The sequence below is a fragment of the Cladophialophora carrionii genome, assembly GCF_000365165.1.
Source record: "Cladophialophora carrionii CBS 160.54 unplaced genomic scaffold supercont1.4, whole genome shotgun sequence".
Classification (NCBI taxonomy): Eukaryota; Fungi; Ascomycota; class Eurotiomycetes; order Chaetothyriales; family Herpotrichiellaceae; genus Cladophialophora; species Cladophialophora carrionii.
Window position 1 is genome coordinate 31,254 of NW_008481829.1, and position 21,552 is coordinate 52,805.

At 53.6% G+C, this 21,552-nt stretch overlaps 10 protein-coding genes across 10 annotated transcripts; 7 read left to right on the top strand and 3 right to left on the bottom strand.

The window, feature by feature from the left end:
• Positions 1–819: 819 nt before the first annotated feature.
• Positions 820–1,763, top strand: G647_04681 (uncharacterized protein; the record flags this gene model as incomplete). Its single annotated transcript, XM_008729020.1, has 2 exons — positions 820–1,081; positions 1,129–1,763. 2 exons carry the CDS (start codon positions 820–822, stop codon positions 1,761–1,763), a joined length of 897 nt encoding a protein of 298 aa, XP_008727242.1.
• A 682-nt stretch (positions 1,764–2,445) lies between these two features.
• Positions 2,446–3,557, top strand: G647_04682 (alkylated DNA repair protein AlkB; the record flags this gene model as incomplete). Its single annotated transcript, XM_008729021.1, has 2 exons — positions 2,446–2,719; positions 2,770–3,557. 2 exons carry the CDS (start codon positions 2,446–2,448, stop codon positions 3,555–3,557), a joined length of 1,062 nt encoding a protein of 353 aa, XP_008727243.1.
• A 230-nt stretch (positions 3,558–3,787) lies between these two features.
• Positions 3,788–5,476, top strand: G647_04683 (uncharacterized protein; the record flags this gene model as incomplete). The annotated part of the gene is made up of 1 exon (XM_008729022.1): positions 3,788–5,476. One exon carries the CDS (start codon positions 3,788–3,790, stop codon positions 5,474–5,476), a length of 1,689 nt encoding a protein of 562 aa, XP_008727244.1.
• Positions 5,477–5,568: 92 nt separating this feature from the next.
• Positions 5,569–6,450, bottom strand: G647_04684 (uncharacterized protein; the record flags this gene model as incomplete). The annotated part of the gene is made up of 1 exon (XM_008729023.1): positions 5,569–6,450. One exon carries the CDS (start codon positions 6,448–6,450, stop codon positions 5,569–5,571), a length of 882 nt encoding a protein of 293 aa, XP_008727245.1.
• A 1,295-nt stretch (positions 6,451–7,745) lies between these two features.
• G647_04685 (uncharacterized protein) lies at positions 7,746–9,437 on the top strand (the record flags this gene model as incomplete). Its single annotated transcript, XM_008729024.1, has 1 exon — positions 7,746–9,437. One exon carries the CDS (start codon positions 7,746–7,748, stop codon positions 9,435–9,437), a length of 1,692 nt encoding a protein of 563 aa, XP_008727246.1.
• Positions 9,438–10,291: 854 nt separating this feature from the next.
• Positions 10,292–10,959, top strand: G647_04686 (uncharacterized protein; the record flags this gene model as incomplete). The annotated part of the gene is made up of 4 exons (XM_008729025.1): positions 10,292–10,385; positions 10,448–10,567; positions 10,614–10,682; positions 10,787–10,959. 4 exons carry the CDS (start codon positions 10,292–10,294, stop codon positions 10,957–10,959), a joined length of 456 nt encoding a protein of 151 aa, XP_008727247.1.
• Positions 10,960–11,813: 854 nt separating this feature from the next.
• G647_04687 (uncharacterized protein) lies at positions 11,814–11,966 on the top strand (the record flags this gene model as incomplete). The annotated part of the gene is made up of 1 exon (XM_008729026.1): positions 11,814–11,966. The coding sequence occupies one exon, from the start codon at positions 11,814–11,816 to the stop codon at positions 11,964–11,966; it is 153 nt and encodes a 50-aa protein (XP_008727248.1).
• Positions 11,967–12,218: 252 nt separating this feature from the next.
• Positions 12,219–13,793, bottom strand: G647_04688 (uncharacterized protein; the record flags this gene model as incomplete). Its single annotated transcript, XM_008729027.1, has 1 exon — positions 12,219–13,793. One exon carries the CDS (start codon positions 13,791–13,793, stop codon positions 12,219–12,221), a length of 1,575 nt encoding a protein of 524 aa, XP_008727249.1.
• Positions 13,794–14,459: 666 nt separating this feature from the next.
• Positions 14,460–16,899, bottom strand: G647_04689 (uncharacterized protein; the record flags this gene model as incomplete). The annotated part of the gene is made up of 3 exons (XM_008729028.1): positions 14,460–14,800; positions 14,875–16,051; positions 16,099–16,899. 3 exons carry the CDS (start codon positions 16,897–16,899, stop codon positions 14,460–14,462), a joined length of 2,319 nt encoding a protein of 772 aa, XP_008727250.1.
• A 2,497-nt stretch (positions 16,900–19,396) lies between these two features.
• On the top strand, positions 19,397–21,188 carry G647_04690 (uncharacterized protein; the record flags this gene model as incomplete). Its single annotated transcript, XM_008729029.1, has 3 exons — positions 19,397–19,557; positions 19,609–20,804; positions 20,860–21,188. 3 exons carry the CDS (start codon positions 19,397–19,399, stop codon positions 21,186–21,188), a joined length of 1,686 nt encoding a protein of 561 aa, XP_008727251.1.
• Positions 21,189–21,552: the final 364 nt, after the last annotated feature.

The following is a 21,552-nucleotide window of genomic DNA, read 5'->3' on the forward strand; positions in this document are numbered from 1 at the left end:
GAGAACGATTCTTCAAAGAAATTGGGCAAGTTGTTAGAGCCGTTGCCAAGAAGGATGGTATGGTGGCCCACCCATCGCCAAGCCAGCATTAGTACGTTAGTCTTTGGCAGGATCCCAATCCTACTACTCCGTATAATTTTATGTTTCGAGCCAAATAGTGCATGGCGCCTTGCAGCAGGAACAGAACAAGCCTGATGAAGTCCGAATCACCTACAACACAGTTCACAGTACTCCTTACCCCAGACGACTTATTTGAATATCTTCAAGTAAGTTCCTCACGAGCTTGGTGCAGTGATTTCCAGTATTGAGATACTATCTGCAATCAACCAGGGGGTTGGCCCCAGATCTTGTAGCTGGATGTACTACTCCGTACTTGCAATGCCTTCCATCTGAACGTTAAACTGTCTATTGTCGGGCTGCAGAATGCCTATCAGTCCCACTTCATTGACACGCGTGCGGAGCTTCCCTCAGGATCCTTCTCCTTACCTGCAGACGAGTCTTGCAGAGACGGAGCTGTGTGACCTTCCACGCGCTCAAACAGCCTGGTCAAACTGAGCCCTTGTTGCTCGGCCGCACCGTCCCGCTAGCAGCGTGTCGATGGGCTCACTAGTATCGCCCAAGACGACGGTTTGTCTGGTCGCGAGACAGATGGACGGCTGAAACAAGCTGAGCACAGGGTGGCCAAGGTTCGCCATCAAGGCGTAGAGGCTGACCTTTGACTGGCGGAGAGGTCCTTCAACAAGGCTTCATATCTCTTCTTCTGCCAGCCTGATCTTAACCACATTACCATGCAAATCACTGAACACAGCTATCTTCACGATGAGGATAGGAGTTCCTACCATCGCTGTGGCGGCAGTGCTTTTCAAGAGGCTGGCAACAGCACAAACTGTCCAAGATTCATGGATCACGCCCTCGGCGCCTGATTTTACCTCCAATCTTACAGTCGGCCAGTTCTACCTACTCAACTGGACTTCCGACTTAGTGAACAGCTTCGCACCGTACGCCCCCAGTGCGGACGTCAACAGCGTAGATCTTTGGATCACCGATTACAATCTCCATGTTTACTCTCATCTGATCGCTGGTAAGTCAGCAAAGCCGTCAACACCAACGCTTACTTACTGTTCTCAGCCCGGCAAAACCTCAACGTTATCACCTCTCTCTCCTGGAGGGTAGATGTCAGCCCGGATGAACTACTGGACACCAATCAATGGGTCTTCCGGTGGCTCCCCCAAGGTGTCAATTATTCCGAAACGTCTGAGCAGATTTCTAGCCCGGGCTTTTTCCTGCAGAACATCAGCGAACCTGCGGCAACAACAACAAGCAGCATTCCCGCTTCCACTGTCATCACTTTCTCCGAATCTTCTACTCCAGTGACTGAAACCCCAACAGCCTCCGCGACGAAGGAAGTAACGACCTCAGTCTCGGGTGCGGACGGCGCGAGTGACACGACCACCGCGCTGATCAGCTCCACAGTATCTCATGGCCTGTCTACAGGTGCGAAAGCCGGTATCGCCGTCGGCTCCATCATTGGTGCGGCATTGCTTTTCGGAATCGGGTGGGTTTTGGCGCGCAAGATACGGAAAAGGCACGGCGATGGCACTGGAGAGATGCAGCCGAACGGAATAGTATACCAGGATGAGTTGAAATCAGACGTCTTCATGCAGCAACAATATGTGCCGACTACGAAGCCGCCACATTACATTTCTGAGCTCGACTCGAGTCTTTCGAGGGCACCCTCCACGCATGAGCTCCCTGCCCGTTGAGGGCGAGGGTGAGTGTGGTGGGGTGCATCTTCAATGCGAAGTGGCCTAACATAGAGGACGTCGGGTTTGGTCTGTAGGATACTCTGGAGGGCATTTCTTCGACGGAGACACAGGATCGGCGGCTACGCTCACCATCTTAGCGAACGATGGGAGCAGAGACTCTGTTATTCTGACCGTTGATACCCTACCCATTCCTGTCAACGGTGACCAGACGGCCGCTTTTGCGATTATCTATGAGACTGTAGATTCCAGGACGGCGTTTCGGGCCAATCTGGGTTCAGAACAATTCGAAGTCTAGGCACCACATGAATAAAACTTGTCAAAACGCAGTAGCTCTACACGGTCCAACAAAGGCGATGCATTACTCCGTAGTCTACGTGGAGTTCGATCACAGTCATCTGCTACCCGGAGGGGATCTAGATCATACACTCCGAACCACTTGAAGAAGGCAAAAACCTGAGGTGCCCCAGCCCGTCTTGGTTGTGAGGCTCGTTTTGAAGGTCACCAATGGCACCCTAATGTCAACGGCCCCGTATCATTTTGACTTCCGCCGAAATTTCCGCTGCACCACGTGTTAGCTAGTTTCCTTCTCGCATTCGATATCCCGACCTTTCCCAAGGATATCAAATGGCTGCGCATACGATCTAGCAGTGACTTAGGGCTCTTGCCTTCATCCCTGAAGATGCGTGATCCGCACGCAAGACCACCCGACTCGATCCGAGAACGTTTCAAGGAACTGCGGAAGCGGCCAGCTTCACAAATCGATGCCGATCTTCACATCATAGATCCGTACAATCCAGATCATACAAAAGTGTCACCTCTTCCTGATGCCGAGCTTCTTGATAGCTCCGAACAGGGTATCTACTCGAAAGACTTTGGTATAGATACCAGCGTTCTCACCTTTTCCGGCGTTGAGGATCTCCGCCGCAAAGCTTTCGAAGTCAAAGGACTGCCTGGTATGCTTCGATCACTGTCAGCAGTTTGGAATAGGGCTGACTTATGGTAGGTCTCCAGCTCTTTCCGGCTTTACTTTCTGCTCAATTTCAAGTTGCCTTGCTAAACAAGCTACTTCACCGTGACCTGTCGAACCCTGTGCACAAAACAAATCTCCATCTCCACCACCATGTTCAATATCCTGCAGCTAACCACAGCTTATCACCCGTATCATTCTTCGCCGCAGCCCACGATGTAGCCCTCCAGCCAAAGGATCCTACGATTCACAAATCTCTCACGTACGCCCAAATGCTGGAGTCGAAGTTGCGATGGGTTACACTCGGTGGGCAATACGACTGGACAAGGAAGGCCTACCCTGATGAGGCTCCTCCGCCGTTTCCTCCTGATATTGCCGCTTTGCTGAAACATTTGTTTCCCTGTGTTGATGCTCAAGCCGCCATTGTCAACTTCTACAGTCCTGGAGATACTTTGAGCGTACACCGGGACGTCAGCGAGGAGTGTGACCGAGGCCTTGTGAGCATCAGCATCGGTTGCGACGGTATATTCCTTGTCGGCAATGAAGACGGTAGTCACGTCGCTTTACGCTTGAGGTCCGGAGATGCCATTTATATGTCCGGGCCCTCAAGATACGCCTGGCATGGAGTGCCAAAAATATTAACCGGCACGTGTCCGGTCTGGTTACGAGACTGGCCAGACGTTCCACGACAAGATCAATATCGACAATGGCGAGGATGGATGAACAACAAGCGTATCAACCTCAACGTACGACAAATGACCGAAGCAGATCCGACTCAACATCCGAGTGGAACAGAGCCGCTGACTACAGCCGACTCGGTATGACGGAATCTAGCCCAAGCAGGCAGGAGAATATGACCTACCTAGGTTATCAACCTGCGGTTGTCTGTGAAGGCCCCAGCCGTTCGAAGGTGGATGGAGATGTGCGACTCCGACAGGCTCCAGCGATCCCCTCATATGAGTTCAAGAGGGGTATTATCCTCACACTTCTAATAGCATCAATCCTCAATCCTTCGAGACGTCCAAAAGCTCAGCTTGCTTCACAACTCTGCAACATGGTCGCTGATTGGGAGTCCCGTGCAAAGGCGAAAAGAGAAGCCATTCTCGACTCGATTCCCGAGAAGTGGCGCCTGCAAAAAATTCCCAGTGCCGAGGAGCAAAAGGATGTCACCGGAGCATATATCCAACAGTTCCTGAACGAGAAGGAGGTTGCAATCACCGAAACCGACGTTGTTGGCATTGCTGAAAAGGTCGCCGCGGGAGAATGGTCCGCTGTCGATGTCACCGAGGCGTTCTGCCACAGAGCGTCGTTGGCACATCAGCTAGTTAACTGCCTTCACGAAACCTTCTTCGATGCTGCCCTGGCTTCCGCGAAAGACTTGGACGAGTACTACGCAAAGAACAAGAAGACCGTGGGCCCTCTTCACGGAGTGCCTGTATCACTCAAGGACCAATTCCATGTGAAGGGTGTGGAGACCACCATGGGATACGTTGGCTGGATCGGAACTTTCGAAGGCAAATCGGATGATCCACGAAAAGGGACGTATGAAAGTGAAATGGTCCGGGAACTCAGAGCACTGGGTGCGGTCTTATACTGCAAGACGAGTGTGCCGCACACATTGATGACTGGAGAGACGGTCAACAACATCATCGGCTATACTTGGAGCCCGAAGAATCGGTACCTCTGTTCTGGCGGTAGCTCCGGTGGTGAGGGCGCGTTGATTGGATTGAAGGGGTCCCCTGGCGGGTTTGGCACCGACATTGGGGGATCAATCCGCATCCCAGCAGCTTTCAACGGGCTTTACGGCATTCGTCCAACGTCCGGAAGACTACCATACGAGGGCATGGCCAACAGCATGGATGGTCAGAACAGTATCTTGTCCGTTGTCGGTCCGCTTGCCACCACGGCCCGAGGGCTCCGACTGCTCACAAAGTCCATTCTGTCAGAGAAACCCTGGCTGTATGACCCTCTGGTCGTCGACATACCGTGGCGTGATGCCCAAGAACAAGCCATCCTCGACATCGTCAAGTCATCTTCAAACAAAGGCCAACTCAGCTTTGCAGTCATGAGATCAGATGGCATTGCCAACCCTCAACCACCAGTCGCGCGAGCAATCAATATGGTGGTTCAAGCTTTGGGCAAAGCCGGGCACAAAATCATCGAGTGGAAGCCACCTTCGCACGAGAGGCTTCTCGACATTTCATTGATGACATGGAGATATGACGGTGGCAAGGACGTGCACGAAGCATTTGCCCTGTCTGGCGAGAAAATATCCCCTCAGGTCAAGATGGCCTACGGGGACAAACCACGTGAACAACTGACAGCGGCTGAAGTTGCGGCCAACAATGTGGCCAAGAGGCGCTTCCAGAAAGAGTACTTGGATTACTGGAACAGCACCGCTCAGGAGACTGGGACAGGCCAGCCGGTCGACGGTATCATCTCGCCTCTCGCGCCGTATCCAGCGGCAAGACCGGAGCTCTACAGATATTATGGCTACAGTGTCTGGGTCAACGGCTTGGACTACACAAGTGTTGTGGTCCCGGTGACCACATCCGACAAATCGGTGGACAAGTATGACGATGGATATACACCGATCAACGACCAAGACAAGGAAGTTGTCGACTGTTATGACGCCGAGTTGTACGATGGAGCCCACGTTGGCGTCCAGATCGTGGGGAGGAGGTTCACGGAAGAGAAGATGTTGGCAATTGCAGAATACATTGGTCAACTGCTTGGGAAATAGATGATATGCATTGCTATGCACCCGAGGTGGACTGGCAATTCCACGTTTGTACAAGCCAGGCCAGCACGCCTATGTACAAGAGTGCAGCTCCGTCACTCCAACTTTGTCTTTCCCAATTCAATTTCTTCGAAATTGGCCCAATCCATTGCCACCAGGTAGTTCAATGTTGTGTCAAAGTGAGGCAGTTCTAACTCCAAGGAGGGAACCTTGTCCTTGCTGCCGGAGCTTTTCTTCTTCCCGCCTACCTTCATCTTCGTCGTATCTTTCAGCGTGTCCGAGTTCGGCTGATGTACGTCCGTGTCAACCATGCTCTTCAAGATCTGATCAAAGTCAACGCTCTCATTGGCGGTCGATTTGCTCTTGGCTCTATCCTGCTCAGTTTTCCGCTTCACTGCAGGGTCTGATTCGATCACAGTGATTTTGGGCGTCACCGATGCCGTCCCCAGATCACCGAGTGGATGTGTGTCAATCGGGTACCGACACTGGCTGGGAAAGTCACAGTACTCGCAGCCTTTGAAGACTCTGTCGTTTTGAATCGTTCGAAGGACTTTGCGACGCCATTCACCCCACATTTTCCACGCGCCATAGTCAAATTCACTCGAGCATGCCTTCTGCTTTTTCTTCTTCCTCATACTTGGCTTGTCACTCTCGCCGGAGCAGTAGTAGTGCCCATCGACCAGACATCGCCGCGTCACTCCGAGAGCATAACGCGAGTGACAAAGATGGCAGATCCATATCCACTCCGTGGGCCTCGTGGTCGGTGGCGGTGGTAACGAGGGTCTGCTCTTGGTCTCGGGTGTGGGTTCGGCAAAGAATCTGGTATGGTCGAAAGGACAGGCTGATTGTACTGATGGAGAATCTGGAATGTATGTTGGAGTTCTTGGTGATCGCACTCCCTTCTCCGACTCGAAACTGACGTATGAGGTATCTAATCTTGACCCAGAGGCGCAGATCCTAAAGGTGGAGGAGGTCATCGTTGCGGTTGGCCGACGAAAAATGGCTAGAGAGTGCGGATGTCTTGGACTGCGGCGCGAGAGACATTTTGGACTCGGACATCTGGAATACAGTAGCAGCTTCTCTTTGTCACGATGCAAACAACGACACCGAAATAGGGACAGAGATGGGACTCGTGATGTATGGGCTTTGTGAGAGTAATCCAGCGCAGGACAATAAAAGCGGATATGACTGGTTGCAGAACAAAGGCCACAGCTGGACAACATCTAGATGCAGGTACACCAGGCTCAGGGATGGCTCCTACAAACTTGCGTATTGCAGCGAGGACAAAGAGGACAAGAAGCCGGCGTATGATTGAGAGCGCAATCGCAGTTTGGGTGGAAAGTCCACGCGCCGAGTTGGTGATCCTCCATGCTGAGGCTGCTGTGAGAAGGTGCATGGAATGGAATTTGATGCAGGGGACGACCTGCAAGTCCAGGTAGACCAAGTGCCATGCGAGACATCCGAAGCATTCCTTACTGGTGATGGATTGTCCTGACACCGGAAGTATTGAATGCTGGCAGAGGGTGCGGCGCAGGCAAAATTGCCGTGAGGAGCTCAGAGCTGAAGTCGCTGTGCTGGGCGCAGCTCTTCTCCCTTCCGCCTCCCAACAATTGTACTCTTTCACAGTGGAGTTCTGTAGCAAGTGGCAGAAAGTTTTCTGGAATTAATAATTTCGACGAGACCTGACGCCGAGCCGTCCACCCAGCCGTCCTCGGTTATCTCAGATGCGGACGCTATCACAGATCCACTCGCCCAAGCATCGATCTGCATCCCCGATCTCTGTGGCCTTCGCCAGCAGCAACACTTGTGCGCACACGGTCGACTGGAAAAGCTGCCCCGGTTCCCTTGATACCCCTGGTTCCCCTGTTCCCCCAGACTTGAGAGGGCGGGACGTGGCCCAAGCCTGGACTCGGCCCCAACACGGGCTGTGACAGCATTGACATATGCAAGGTCAGCCAGTGAGGTGAGCGAGGCATACCGCCTGTACCTGGCTCCTTACAGCTGATATGGCGCCACCACTTTCTGAATGGTTGTGTCTTATGGCAGACTAACCCGGTGCTAGGTCAACCACGTCTGCGGCGTCTTTTGACGGGAGAATGTCTGTTGCCCATGTGCGAACGGGTCTCGGCCAGCAGGTGGCAAAGGGTTGCTCCCAAGATATGATGATGTCCCCATCTCCCATTTCCAGATCTTCATCCCGACCGTTGCGCTCCCGCCTTGTCCTACAGATCGAGTGCAGTCGAATTCCAGCAATCAATTGCCACAGCTAGCAATGGGTCTCAATCCGAACGGGCGCAACTGGGGCTCCCTCGTCAATTGGGATGACTTGGGCAAGTTCTACGCCGGCTTCATCGTTGCCTGGACAGTCATCTTGTACGCCGGTGTTGCATTCTTGATCGTCAATCGAAATCTTGCTTTCATCAAGATCCGCAACCAGCCGCTCGCCGTTGCAGCCGTCAGTTTTCTCCACGTCTACCTGGTGAAGATCTTTCTCGCATATACCACCAATGGACACTTCCTGTGCTCCGCGGAGTTTTGGATCATGAGCATATACCTACCATTTGGCATCGCTCTCTTCCAAGCAAATCTGGCACAGCTCAGAAGTATCAGTGACCAGCAGAGAGACCTCGTGTATACGAAACACGGATCATTCGATGGACAATCGAGTCTCTCTGCGGCCCAGCGAGTTCGGTACCGATGGAGCTCACTGTCTGGAATCCAAAAGTCATATGTCTACGTCGGCACGGGAATGACGGTGCAGCTCATCATCACTGCTGCGCTCTATGCGACAACCCCCACTCTTCAAGGCGACTGGTCAAGTTATGGTGATGTGTCTCATGCCAAAGGTCAGGCTCTTTGCCGCAAGTCTCCGGAATGGATACCTTCAGCTTTCTGGCAATTAGCATGGTCCTGGCTCTATGGGCCATATCTTCTCTTCCGGGTGCGGAACATCCATGATGTCCATTACTGGAGATTGCAAGTCATTTACAGTGTGATTTCCGGTCTGCCTGGGGCTCCATTATGGCTGGCGGCCTTGTACTCGACCGCCTTCAAGCCTGTGAATCGTCGGTGGGTGCCGCCGATGTGGCTAGCTCCGGGTATAGTTGTGATGCAGTTCACAACAATCTTCTTTCCCATCTACGAAATCATCAAGAGCCGGCTCCAGCTGCGTCAGACACTTGCCATTCTCGAATCGTGGGAAGACCGCCGTGGCATCAGACAGTCAAGCAACCATGCAGACTCGAGCAGGGCATCATCCGACCAGCCCTCAATTACCTCCTCTCAACAGCGAGAGTTGTACACTATGGCTTCATTGGAGAGAGCGCTGGCAGATAACCCGAACCCATTGTTGAAGTTTGCCGCTACCAGGGATTTCACGGCCGAGAATATCTTGTTCCTGATGCAGGTGCAGCGTTGGAAGGAGACCTACGCATCCGCTCTCCGTGCCAATAACACACTTTCCGAATCTGCAAAGTCTCAACTGTTCCACTCAGCGGTGGACATCTATATGTCCCGGGTCAATGACAAGACGACTGATTTTCCGATCAACATTGAAAGCAGGGTTCGTCAGGATTTGGACACGATCTTTGGTCCTGCGGTGCCCACCGGTCGACTCGATCCGGACGAGGACATGAGCTACTATGAGGCTGAGAGCTGGATCAAGTCGCCCAAGACGACCTCCACATTCCACATGGACAATTCAGCACACAGTGGCGCCTCAGTGGAGACTCTCACAGCAATACAAGTGCTAATGTCTTTTCCGGTGGAGAATCATGAATCCATCTTCCCGCCGCATCCTGGCGTTGCTCCACTGGGCGAATCTCGAGCAAAAATGAGGGCAGGCTTTGACGAACACGTCTTTGATGCGGCGCAACGTAGTATCAAATATCTTGTCCTGACCAATACATGGCAGAAATTTGTCAAAGAACAACAGCCAAGCATCGACATTAGAATCGCCGACTGAGGTTCCGAGATGTTTGTGCTCGCCACCGACCAACACATCCAACGACAGGCTCCACCGCGCTTCAGGTCGTCCTGTGGCTAATCGAACCACAAGCGTTCTCCTCAACCCGGGTCCCTGCTCTGGCGCGCAATTGCTGACGTACGTAGACCATTGTACGTGTCAGCCGTCTTTCAGAGTCGCCGGAGCCTACTCTGGCATGAGTGGCAGCAGCGCAAAATCAACCACATTGGAGACCTTCTTGGGGCCAATGGATGACGACGATGAAAGAGGAAATGTTTGCGCCAGTGATGGAATGGAGCAGTCTCTTGGCTCGCTTGGGATTTTGCTCCGCCATCCGGTCTCTTCCCCAACTCTAGCTCTTTCAGGAACTTCGCTCAGACCTTTCGCCGTCCTCCATACTCCGTATCCCGTTCTGCGCTTTCGATGTCATTGATTACGATCAGGAAACAAGCAGTATGCATCTTCTTGGTTCTGAACTTGCGTGGCTACGACAGGCATATTGCCGAATAGGCAACATGAGGCGCAAAAGATGCGCGTCCATCTCGAAGCGGGAGGAGAATTGTTCGTCGTTCTGTGTTCCGGGCGATCGCTCTCCGGACATCGCTGTTAAGAGCCTGTGAAGGCCGTGTTTGGTGCGAACAGACGCCGGCTAGGGACGTGGAGAAACCACTCGTGCACCTGACGACCTCAATTGTGGTTATCGCGTCGTGGATGAAGAATTGGGTTCGGTCCCCTACGATATGGTACCTTATCTCCGATGGGTAACAACGTCGGCGGAGGAAGATATAAAGACTAGCTCTACGTCCTTAGGGAATCAACCCAAAAGCCGCTGTCTTAGACAGTACGGAGTACATATGTCCATCATGGTCCAATTCAAGTGCATTCTGCTATTCAGTCTCATCGGTGCAACTGTTTCCGCCTTCCCAGCTTCGAAACTTCCCTCGTGCGGTGAGATCGACATCATCTTCACGTATGCTCACCTGCTAGTTAGTCGAGTCTGAACTGATCAGTTAGTGGCTTGCCTCCGTACCACCCTCTCGTCATTCAGCAGGGATTCAATGCCTCCGCTGTCGATGGGGGTCTGAGGGGCGACGCTGCAGATATCCTGAAAGCTGGCTATAATCTCCGAGGTAGTTCGACCCAGCTGTCCAACGACGATGCTGATCTGAGCCCAAGTCATTCTCATGGGTCCAGAGCAGAACATCAGTGTTCTCGCTAACGAGACGACGGGTGTTCGCTGGGATGGTACAGGGATAGGCTATGGCGTACGGGGGTCACACCGCGAAGACCTATCCGCTTCGCCGGTAAGTTGTCTGATGTTCACGGGGACAACTACTGACACCGGCCAGATATCATCCAGCTGTTCCGCGACAAAGCTCCACAAGCTCCGATCCTCTTCGACTATTCATATGTCACCGCTCTCTGGGCGATACAGAGTCGCTTCCCCCTGTCGAGCAATTGCACAGATTCCCCGGGAACAGATCTCGTATGGTTGACCGACCCTCCAAATCGACCACGCTAGCTAACACAGTTCCAACCAGGGGTTCGAGATCTTTTGCGACATATGCAAAAGCTGAGCCCGAGGACAGTAGTTTGGATCGATCATCTTTGCACAGAGTTACACGGGTTTCTGGCCAAGGGCACCGAGTCCAACGTAAAAACCTCTCCCGCCGTCGTGGCCGTGTAGGGCTGAAAGCGGCCTCAATATCATTGGTTGCAGCTAGCCGTCTCCACTATTTCCTTTTTTGGGTTGCCAGCCTCGCAACTCGCCCAGCCTTGCTTCTCGCTTCCTGCCACTGACCTCCAACCTCTTCATCGCAGTCACCAGCCATCAATATGATGAGACATGTCTGTGCCGCGGGGCTGGGCAACCCGCTTGCATTTGACTACATGTAGACCATACTGTGCACAGTGCTCTTGCTAACATTCCAATCTGAAAAAAAACAGCCTCCCATCGCAACTAACCAGCAGCAAACCAGCATTTGCCACGAGCACGTACTCGTACCGCATTCAGCTTCGAAACAACGAAACGACCCTTTACAATTGACACAACGGCGTCGCCGATTGCTGTCTCCGCATCGAGTCCCTCGTTATCCTCAGAGTCACCTCCACCGTCGCCACGATCACTCAAATCTCGAAGCTATCAGTCTGAGCCCATCCCCATCAGACAGCTGCCCAACAGTGCATCGCTCCTCTGTGGCCCCAGACTCAGTCCACCACCACCGGTCCGCTTCCGTATAATCGAGCCGTCTCTGCATTTCCGCGCTCGGAGCGAACCTTTTGCACGGAACGCTCCTCGTACGACCGGCCATTCGAGGACACAGTCCTCTCCTCCATCCTTGACACACCCGCCTCCAGCAGTCCACCAGATCCATCATGCAGAGAAACTACGTGATAGCGATCATTGTGATCGTGCTGTTCGTGCTGCTGGCGCTGGTGGGCTATGCAATCTACGCCATCCAAAACCGGGTGAGCCTGTTCGCGAAGAGGGAGAAGGACCTAGAAGAGGCGGAGGAAGAAGAAGAGTGATGGCCTCACAAACCGGACGCGCTCGTGCACGGGTACGGTTCAAACTTGGCGATGACGATCCGCACCAGGGTGTTCCGGCGAAGAACAGGTCGGTCTCTGGAATATTACGGCTGGAAGATGACGCGGATTCTTGGTTTTAATGGCTGTCACGATTTGAGCGAAATTTCTCGTTGGACATGTATTCTACCTTAGAATTGGACATGATATCTACGATTGAGACAAAATGTACACCTTCCATTACATGGAACCTTCCTACAGGTCTGAGATGATACTGATGTTCCCCTTTTGATTTCTCATGCTCCGCCGTCTCTCTTCCAGGCTGTTCGGCGCCAGTCCATTAGGCAACCCGTTCACTGGCTCGCTCTGTGTCTTCTTGAGCTCCGACACTTTCACCGCCGGTGGTGGTGGCCCGGCTACGACCCCGTCCATCGACTGCTGGGATTGCGCCACGGGCATGCGCCGATTCCTATCCTCCTTCACATGCGCTTTCCACTTGTTGACCAGTTTGTCAAAGTCCCATTTGTCACCCATTCTCGTAAGCACATTCTCGATAGGCGCATTTACCGTCTCGTCGGCACCGCCTGGTCCGTGCGAACCAGCGTGGCCTCTGTTCAAATTGATCATTCGCAACTCGTCGCGCATAGTCGCGCCAAACGTCTTTCGCTCAGGAGGCCACAACGCCATCTCTCGGGGCCACTGACAGCGAGACAGGTATTCGACCTGCTGTTGCAGCTGATCCGCTTCTTGTTGTAGCCGCTCCAGTTTTTCTTCCATTTCTTGCACCTTCTGCTGTTCCGAGTTGTATGCCCGGAGCAATTCCACCTGCCAAAGTAGATTGCGGATATCGAGCGGCTGCGCCATCCAATTCTGATAGCTCGCATCTACGTGTGTAAGGGTAGACTCCATCCATTGCTTCGCACTGTGTGTCAGAAAGTCTTGCTCTTCCCCAATGTTTGAGGACGTAGGCTGAGCTAGCCGCAAAGCCTGCCACTTCCAGTAGTCAATCGCGGAGCTCAGCTTCTGGCGGAGAGAAGCAAGCTGGTCTGGACCCGGTGGATTGATCGGGATCGACTGTGGCGTGGGGAAAGGAGAGGCTTGGAACAGTGTCGCTGGCGCGGGCAGGACTTTTAAGCAAAGAGAAGGGAAGGTCTGCGACTGAACATCGAAGTTGAAGGGAGAAGGTTTTGGCGAGGCATGCTTGGTGGCCGCGCGAAGAGAGTCGAGGACTTCACGAAGAGCAAGCTCGAGTGCTCTTGTGGTCTCTGCATTGTTCGTTGGGTTGAGGTCTTGAGCGTACGTCGAGAAACTGCGCTTCAGGCCCAACGGACTGGACACGACGGCCGGCGTGGGAGGAGCGGCAACCACCGGAGAATCGAGGGTTGCAGGATCAGTAATGACACCTGTAGCCTCCCAGTTCAACCGGTTCAGGCGCACGTGCATTCCCCCCGGGGGTATACGATTCAGTTCGATCGCGGAAGAGACCAGTGTGCCTGGTTGAGGACCTGGACCGAGCGCCGGGGAACCCTGAGAGGAGCGAACATCTTCGTGTTCATTGTGCTTGTCTTTCTTGCTGCTTCTCGCCGTGCGGCGCGTGATGCCTCCTCGTAACCTTCGTATTTCGTCCACGTCGTGAATGCCATCGGGTTTCTTCTTCGAGATGAATTGATCGAGATGGCGGCCGAGGGAGGAAGATGTGAAATGCTGGTGACAGTACTGGCATTCCTTGTCCTTGACCGTAGCTGCTTTGGCAGCAGCCTGATGTGCCGCATTGGTCTCGTCGCCCGACTCTTGGTCCTGGGATGGTTCGGATGCAGGTGAGTCGGCCATGTTGGTCTCCATAAAGTCATCGAAAGGCGAAATGCAGTGTTATGAGTCCCTGCACCGTATCCAGGAGCATGGTAACGAGAAACAGACCAGCAGTTCGACGGCCGCGCCTTTGACCTTTGTGCTTTCCAATGCACTCGACCGAGAAGGCGGATAGAGCGGGTCACAGCGGACGCTCGGGATTTAGCAACACCCGGCGGCGATTTGTCGATCGCAGCCTTGAAGAGGAGGTAATTACTTGCGGACACAGAGGGGCCAGCAATGGACCTGTTCAGCTGCTGAGACAGAATGCAGGATGCGGTCATCGAAATACTATTCAGCGTACTCCGCCATAATGTACTATACATGTCTTGAGTCGGCTGACTCTAACCTGACTGATTCCCCATATCTCTCTATCAGGTCATAAGTGCATCTCCATGCAATCCAAACGTCGTGGGTATTTCGTTATTGCCAAAATAAAGTCACTGTACAACCAGACCAAGTACAAGCCATGTTTTCTAAACAAAGCTTCCTCCTGCTGCTCCAGGACTCGTAGGTTTCCAACTCTGTCGTCGACCTGCAGCCCTCTGCCGCCGCTCATCTCGTTCCCTTTTGCTTTGCTCTTCGAACCGCCGTCGCGTGGCTTCTGCTTCTGGACTCTCTGTCCGAGCCAAGCCATATTCATATGCATCATTCACTCTTGCGTCCTCCGAGACTCGAGGCAGGTGATCGTCGCCATCCGTCCTGCGAAAACCAATGTCTGGGTGCCGACTCGTGTATCTCGGCGGGCTCGTCGACGAATTCGGGAAATGGTCTGATGCTGCTTGAGTGGCTCTGCCCCGTGTTGACCCTCCTCCCACCATGGTCCCCGGTATTGCTCGCTCGTCGTTCGCGCTCGTCGGTGAACTCCTTGTGATCAAAGGTGGGGGTTGATAGATCGTCGGCGGACTTGGCCTTCGCCGGCTGCTTGTCGTCACCGGTGGTGGTGTGGCTGAGATTGTCTCGTTCGGCGGACTCTCGGTGCTCGTCATCTGCCAACCATCAACCTCGTCAGAATATGACAGAGAACGTTGAGGAGGAGAGGGATATTGATAACGATAATAACCATCAACACTGCTGGTGGAGCTGGATTGGGAATGGGGGTTTGCAGGGGCATAGGGCATGGATTGAGCTGGGCGTTCGGGCGAACGAGGAGATTCATGTTCAAGCAATGCAACGTGAGAATCACCCTTGACAAGCCCCAGTCTTTCCTCCTCTGAACCATTCTTGAAGGCGCGCCTCTGCTCGTTACTGCTGGCACGGTGCGACAAACGCGGCCGTGACGAGGCTGAATCGATGTCCGGTGTGCGTGAGCCAGGGCGGAGGAAATTTGTGAAAGAAAATTGTCGTCTTGCTTCAGGAGCCGGTCGAAGTGATGGGGACGATGACGGTTTGGCCGGTAGAGGTTTCGACCGAGGCGACGGTTGAGCCGCGATCGTGACGGCTCTCTCTTTTTGAAGCTGGCCGGGTGGGAGTCCATAGATTCGTTCTTGGGCATCTTCGTAGCTCCCTGGACCATACGGCACAATGGGTGACTCGGACTTGGACGAGTGGACCTTTATATCGGTCAAGGCAACAGGATGTATGGGGCTTCGCAAAGAGTCCTCTGGCATGTCTTGATGACGGCCAGGAGTAGGGTGACGGATGACACTCTGTGCACGGTGTCGAAGGTTCTCAAAGAAGCTGGGACCATGTTCGTTTTCTTCGTCGTCTGGTTGTGGAAAATGGGACATGCCCAGTGGTGGACGAAGAGTATTTCTTCGAACAGGAGCGCCAGGTTCACCGAGAACTGTTTTCCGTCGTCTAAGGCCGTCCCATTCCACAATCTCATTTTCGCGCAGCGGCTCTAGTTGGTCTTTGAGCGTGTCTTCTCGCAACCGCCTGGCTTCCTCCTGTTCCATCTTCTGTCGGGAGGCGGATAGTCGCCTAATCAAAGCAGCAGTTCCGCGGATAGCGTCAGCTTTTGGTTCGGTTTCCGGCTGTTCGACCTCCGCGATTTCTCTGACTTGGTCGAGATCTCCTTTGAAGACAGCTGCGTCGGGTACATCCTTCGCAGACTTGGACATTTGCAACAGTACAACGCCAGCACAGATCTGGAAGAATCCCATGATCACGGTCGTAATCGTTACGGCGGTCCCCTTGAATCCACGGAAAAGGATTGCCGAAGTGATAATCGTCGCACTGGTGAAGATCACGTAGTAGGTCGGGGTCACAAGCGCGGCGTTGAAGATATTCAGAGCTTTCTGCAAAATATTAGTGGAGAAATGCGAGGAAAGCAGTGAGGACTTACGTTCAGGTAGATGATCTCGGTCAACAGCGTCGCAACCACAAAAACCAACAGGACATAAAGGAACCACTGGTTGAACTGTGATTTGCCGCCAGCTTGAGCGACAATCGCGCTGCCCAATCCTTGAGTTGCGACGACGCTGAGACCTCCGATCAAGCTGCAAATGGTGAGATACACCAGCATGCTCTTCTTTCCGTACCTCGGGCCTGCCCAGAGAGCGATGAACGTACAGGCGACGATGACAACCCCGGCATACGACAGAAACCCTGGCGCAATCACAAAGTGCTGCATTTGCTGGATATCAGCCACGGCGCTCTGTTCGGGCGCATTGAGGACAATGACGATGCTGCCGATAATGCAGTTGAAGCAGCCCACCTTGCCGACAAAGCTCAACCGCTCCTTGAGGAAGATTGCAGACAGAATCGTGGTGACCACAACGCTCAGAGCACCCAGGGGCGTGACCAGAATTGCGTCAACAAAGGCGTATGCCACGAAGTTGCATATTTCACCCACAATCATCAGCGTCATGCCTGCCCACCACCAGACGTTCTTAAGGTATCCGTAACCCTCGCCAGCTTCCTCGTTGTATTTCGCATTGGCTTTGAGCAGTCCCATCTTTTTCAGCACGAAGGAAGTGCCAATGAACAGACCGGAGGCCACCGCCAGAGAAAGACCGACTGCTTTGTAGACAGGCGGGCGATTGGCTGTGGCAGAATCGGTGGCCGCAGAGGTTGAATTGCTTGTCTCATTGCGGGCAATCAAAGTATGAGCCACAGCCCATACCTGCGGCGGTACATTTTCCATGCTATGGAGGAGGGGCGTAAAGAGCGCCACTGACGGCGGGTATCGAGGTAAATGCGTTCTATGAGGTGCTAGCCATCAGCGCGATGCTGCTACGAGGCCTGAGAAGAGAGTAGGTTCCCGTATGCGATTTCAACACTCGGCCAATGGACCCGTGGGTGAAGATCTTCGAACGTGGAAGGGCGTCGGTCACCCGTCCTCGAGAGAGTGCGCTTCGTGGATGGTGTAAACAACGTTGTGGTACAGGCAGCGAGCGTATGTGCACGGCTCGGACTTCGATTGCAGAGGCTCGAGGGCTGACTTCGAGGATGAGTGTCGTGGAGCTTTGGGAGTCGTTTCGGCGATAGTTGGCGAAAATGTTCAGCGCTGAAGAGAGAACAGAGGAAATGCAGTGAATGGGAGAGCTGGACAATCCAGCATGCAGAAAGTGAGATCTACCAACCACTGACGCAGTTGTGGCTTGTGTTAGCGCCTGAAACACGAGTTGAGAAGCGAAAAGGGTTGGCTGGCGATGGATCCTCTGCCATCAGAGTCTTGGAAAACCAGTGAAGACCCGCTGGAAAAGCAGGGGAAAGCCATCCTTGGCCCCACGGAGTCTGGACCAACCCGTTTGCCGGGCCTCCGTTGCTGGGCTTCTGCCTCGTTATCGATATTCACCCGAGGGAACTCAGCACTTAACCATTCCTTCTGGATACAGTACGAGTACGTACCAGGACGGAGTCCGGAGCTCTCAACGACGATGCCGGTACTTTATTTGGCCAACGTTTTGCTGTCGGTGCTGTCGGGTGTACCCAGTATGCTGCATCTGCCCTGTGGCAAGAAGGACCTCGATTAATCAATCCTTGCATCCCCTTCCGGATCACGCAAGCCCACCGCGAGACTATGTGCGTTGAGGCTGTGTTTGAGCATCATCGCAGTGTGCGCCTCTCTTTCCGATGCGGGCCACACCCAAAACCCTCCCAGTCACGGTATCGCGATCAACATCTCCGTCAAGAGCCACGACCGGCTCAGGCCACTGTTCCTCGTGGCCTTTTCGCGCCCGATCGGTGTCGCGTCCTGTATCTCGTGCTCATGTTTGCACGATCCACCGTTCTCGAACCTGTCAACTGTTTCAGACCTCCCTTCCCCTGTGTCTCAGGTATGCTCACAGCCGCTTGAGCATGGTCCTCTCAACTCGAGACTACCCACTTGTGCGTGATGCATACTACGCGACGATTGCTGTGCCCTTTCTTGGACGGCTACTTTGATTCGTTCTTAGAGTTTACCTCAGCGCCGTGACGGAAACTGGCGAGTCCGATGACTCGACGCCCCTGCCATGAGAACATTCCGATTGACGACTTTTACCCTATAGCCAAACTAGAGAAGCACTTGGTATACGAGGCCGGCCACTGATGAACAGACTCGGTCCGAGTAGCAATTATGGTGCAGAACATGCTGAAGACAGCGTGTGCTCGCTTGGCAAGCCCTCCAGCCCTCCAGCCCTCTGCTTCGTATGGTCTCACACCGGGGATCTTCCTATCGCGACAGTGCCATCATCTTTCCACCACTCGAACTGAAATCTTCAAGAGACGCAGGCGCTTTGTCACTAGCCTCCCGGATATTGAATAGACGTGGAGATGGAGAGTTTCATTGATTGCTCTTACGTACGACATTCCCCGCGTTCTCACAGGGCTGGTTGCCCCGATAAGGTTGCTGGCAATGCACTTCTTCCGAAGTCGCGTCCTGTCACCCTGTACGGAGTACATCAATCACAATAACCACATGGGAATCCGATCGTGGCCATCGCAGATAGCTGCCGGCTGTCTGCTGTCGCCACGTGGGATGCAAGAGCTCATGTCAAGCCTTGATAAAAGATATCGCAAGAATCGCCAATCCTTGCGACACCCTATCTTCGTACCACTGATAGCAAGGACAATTGCTTGGCAAGGCCAAATCCATGGACGCCATCGAATGCAGGCCTATCTTTCTCCTCAGGCGTAAACGAATCAAACCTCTACCTGCCCCGAAATTGGCGAGAGGCGGCCGGGTCTCTACAGGCATGGTCCAAGCTTCGACTCACATCACCCTGGACGCCGCCCGCTAAAGATGTGCGCCTCTCATCCTCGAAGCAGAACATCGGCTGCTGATAAGGCCAACAGCAACGATTGAAATTCCGCGCACACCCGTTCCAACGCCAATCACGAAGTCTGTCGTGGTTTAGTTCCTGAGCGGACATCCTCCGCGCATTATCCAGACAGGGCTTGGAACCACATGGATGCATTCTCTCCTTCTGCTTCGAGGGATAGTGTCACAGCATATTCTCGTTAACATGGCTAGACCACATGTCTCCGGGCAATCGTTCCCGCATGCGGAGGCAATCTCGTCGAGTGCGCTTAAATCTACAACGGCAACATCATGGGTGGACGTGCGGGATAAAGTCTGTCCTGTTCCCTCTTTCCCACGACATTTTCCTGGACCATCCCTCTGTCGCATACTGCTAACGTTCTAGCCTTCTGATACCATGGCGAGTCCCCGGAAGGGCTCCGTCACTGTCGTCGACGAGAACGCCGTCGGCGTCACGTCCGTGTTTGCACAGCAACACAGCCATGCGGTCCTAGAGGAGGGTGCCACCAAAGACGAGGTGACTCTAGCTGCCTTGGGCTACAAACAAGAATTCAAGAGGTATGGCCTCCCGGTGCACCCGGCCGTCGCCGCAAGCTGATCGAACGTCAGAGACTTCACCATCTGGGAGTCTTTCTCCGTTTCGTTCGCCGTTCTGGGAATCCTGCCTTCGGTCGCGTCTACGATTGGCTACAGCTTGGGCTACTCGGGTACAGGTGGTGCCATGTGGGGGTGGTTGATCGCGGCGCTCATCATTCAGTCCACCGCTTTCACCATGGCCGAGTTGTGCTCGAGCATGCCCACCGCTGGAGGTCTCTATTACGCCTCCGCCGTGCTTGCTCCTGAAGGCTGGGGACCAATGGCGTCTTGGTTTGTTGGGTGGTCGAACTTCTGTGGTTTCGTGACGGGGCCGTGCTCTGTCAATTATGCATTGGCATCTATGTTGATTACATGCGGGATGATCGCGAATCCTGACTACGAACCCAAGACGTGGCATGTCTATTTGACACTGCTGCTTCTCCTCTTTACCAACGGTCTCGTCACGATGCAATCCACGTGGTTCATTGGCTGGCTGAACAAGATTGGGACCATTTGGAATATCCTTGTGTTGCTCATCTTTGTCATTTGGTTCCCGGCGGGCTCAATCAATCACCCCAAGACCAATAACAGCCACGACGTCTGGACGACGTTTGAGAATGGCACCGAATGGCCAATTCCATGGGCAACAATCATGGGATTCCTCACCACAATCTGGACCATGTCGGGATACGACGCTCCGTTTCATCTCTCGGAAGAATGCAGCAACGCCAATATTGCATCACCACGGGCCATTGTAATGACTGCGCAGCTTGGATTGTACTTTGGCTGGGTGGTGATTTGGGTCATTTGTTATACCGTGAAGGACATCACAGATGTTGTGGCGGGACAATATGGTCAGCCGTTCGGGAGCCTTTGTCTGCAAGTGCTGGGCAAAAAGGCCGGCTTGGCCATGTTTTCTCTGAACATCATCGCACAGTTCTTCGTCGGAGAAAGCTGTACCATCACTGCAACACGCGTCGTCTTTGCCTATTCTCGGGACGGAGCCATACCAGGCTCAAGATGGTGGAGTCAGATTCACCCGAAGACGAAGACCCCTGTGTATGCCACTTGGGGCGTCTTGGGAGTGGGGGCATTGCTCGGCCTGTTGATGTTTGCCAGCCCGGTCGCTATTGGTGCGGTATTCAGCATTGGCGCCATTGCGCAGTACACAGCATTCACCACGCCGGTGGCATTGAAGCTGTTCTTCGATCATGGAAGATTCAAGCCGGGTAAGTTGGGCCGCGTGTCTAAGCATACGTAGTGGCTGACTGTGTGTTCTTTCAGGCCCTTGGCATCTCGGTCGGTGGTCCAAACCTTTGGGAGCGGTGGCAGTCGGCTGGTGGTTGCTGATTACCCCGGCCCTATGCTTCCCAGCTGTCAAGGGTAATGATCTGAACTCGTTGACGATGAATTGGACTTGCCTGATATATGGAGGCTCAATGTTCTTGGCCATGTCCTGGTATGCGATTGATGGCAGGAAGTGGTTCAAGGGTCCTCGTATCAACGTACACGTCACTCAGGATGGGATGGAGGTCCTTGAGGATCAGGCTGGTCAGAGCAGCAGTGAAATCAAAGCAGCGGATTCTGAGAAGGAAGCAATCAAGTCCGAGTGATGGGTCGATGACAGATCAACAGCAGCAATGAATACCTCCAAGACGGCCTAACTCTGACTTGCTGACCACCCTGCATTGCACGTTGACCGTCCGGGGGTCACTGCGAGGGCTTGTCGCGTGTAGTGCCAAGATTGCAAGCAAAACCACCAGGGCTTGATTCTTCTGTTCGCGCGCATAGTTACCATTTTCAGAACTGCAGTTGAGTCTGCTCATGCTATAGAGAATGCCGCGTCATTAGCTTTGCGAGGCCTTGGTCTCGGCAAGGGCAGAAGTTCCATAGAGTGCTTGAAATTCCCTAGCGATGGCGAAGTACGGACCGAGGGCCTGTATCGCAAACCCCCCGCTCAATTGACTGAGTGACTAA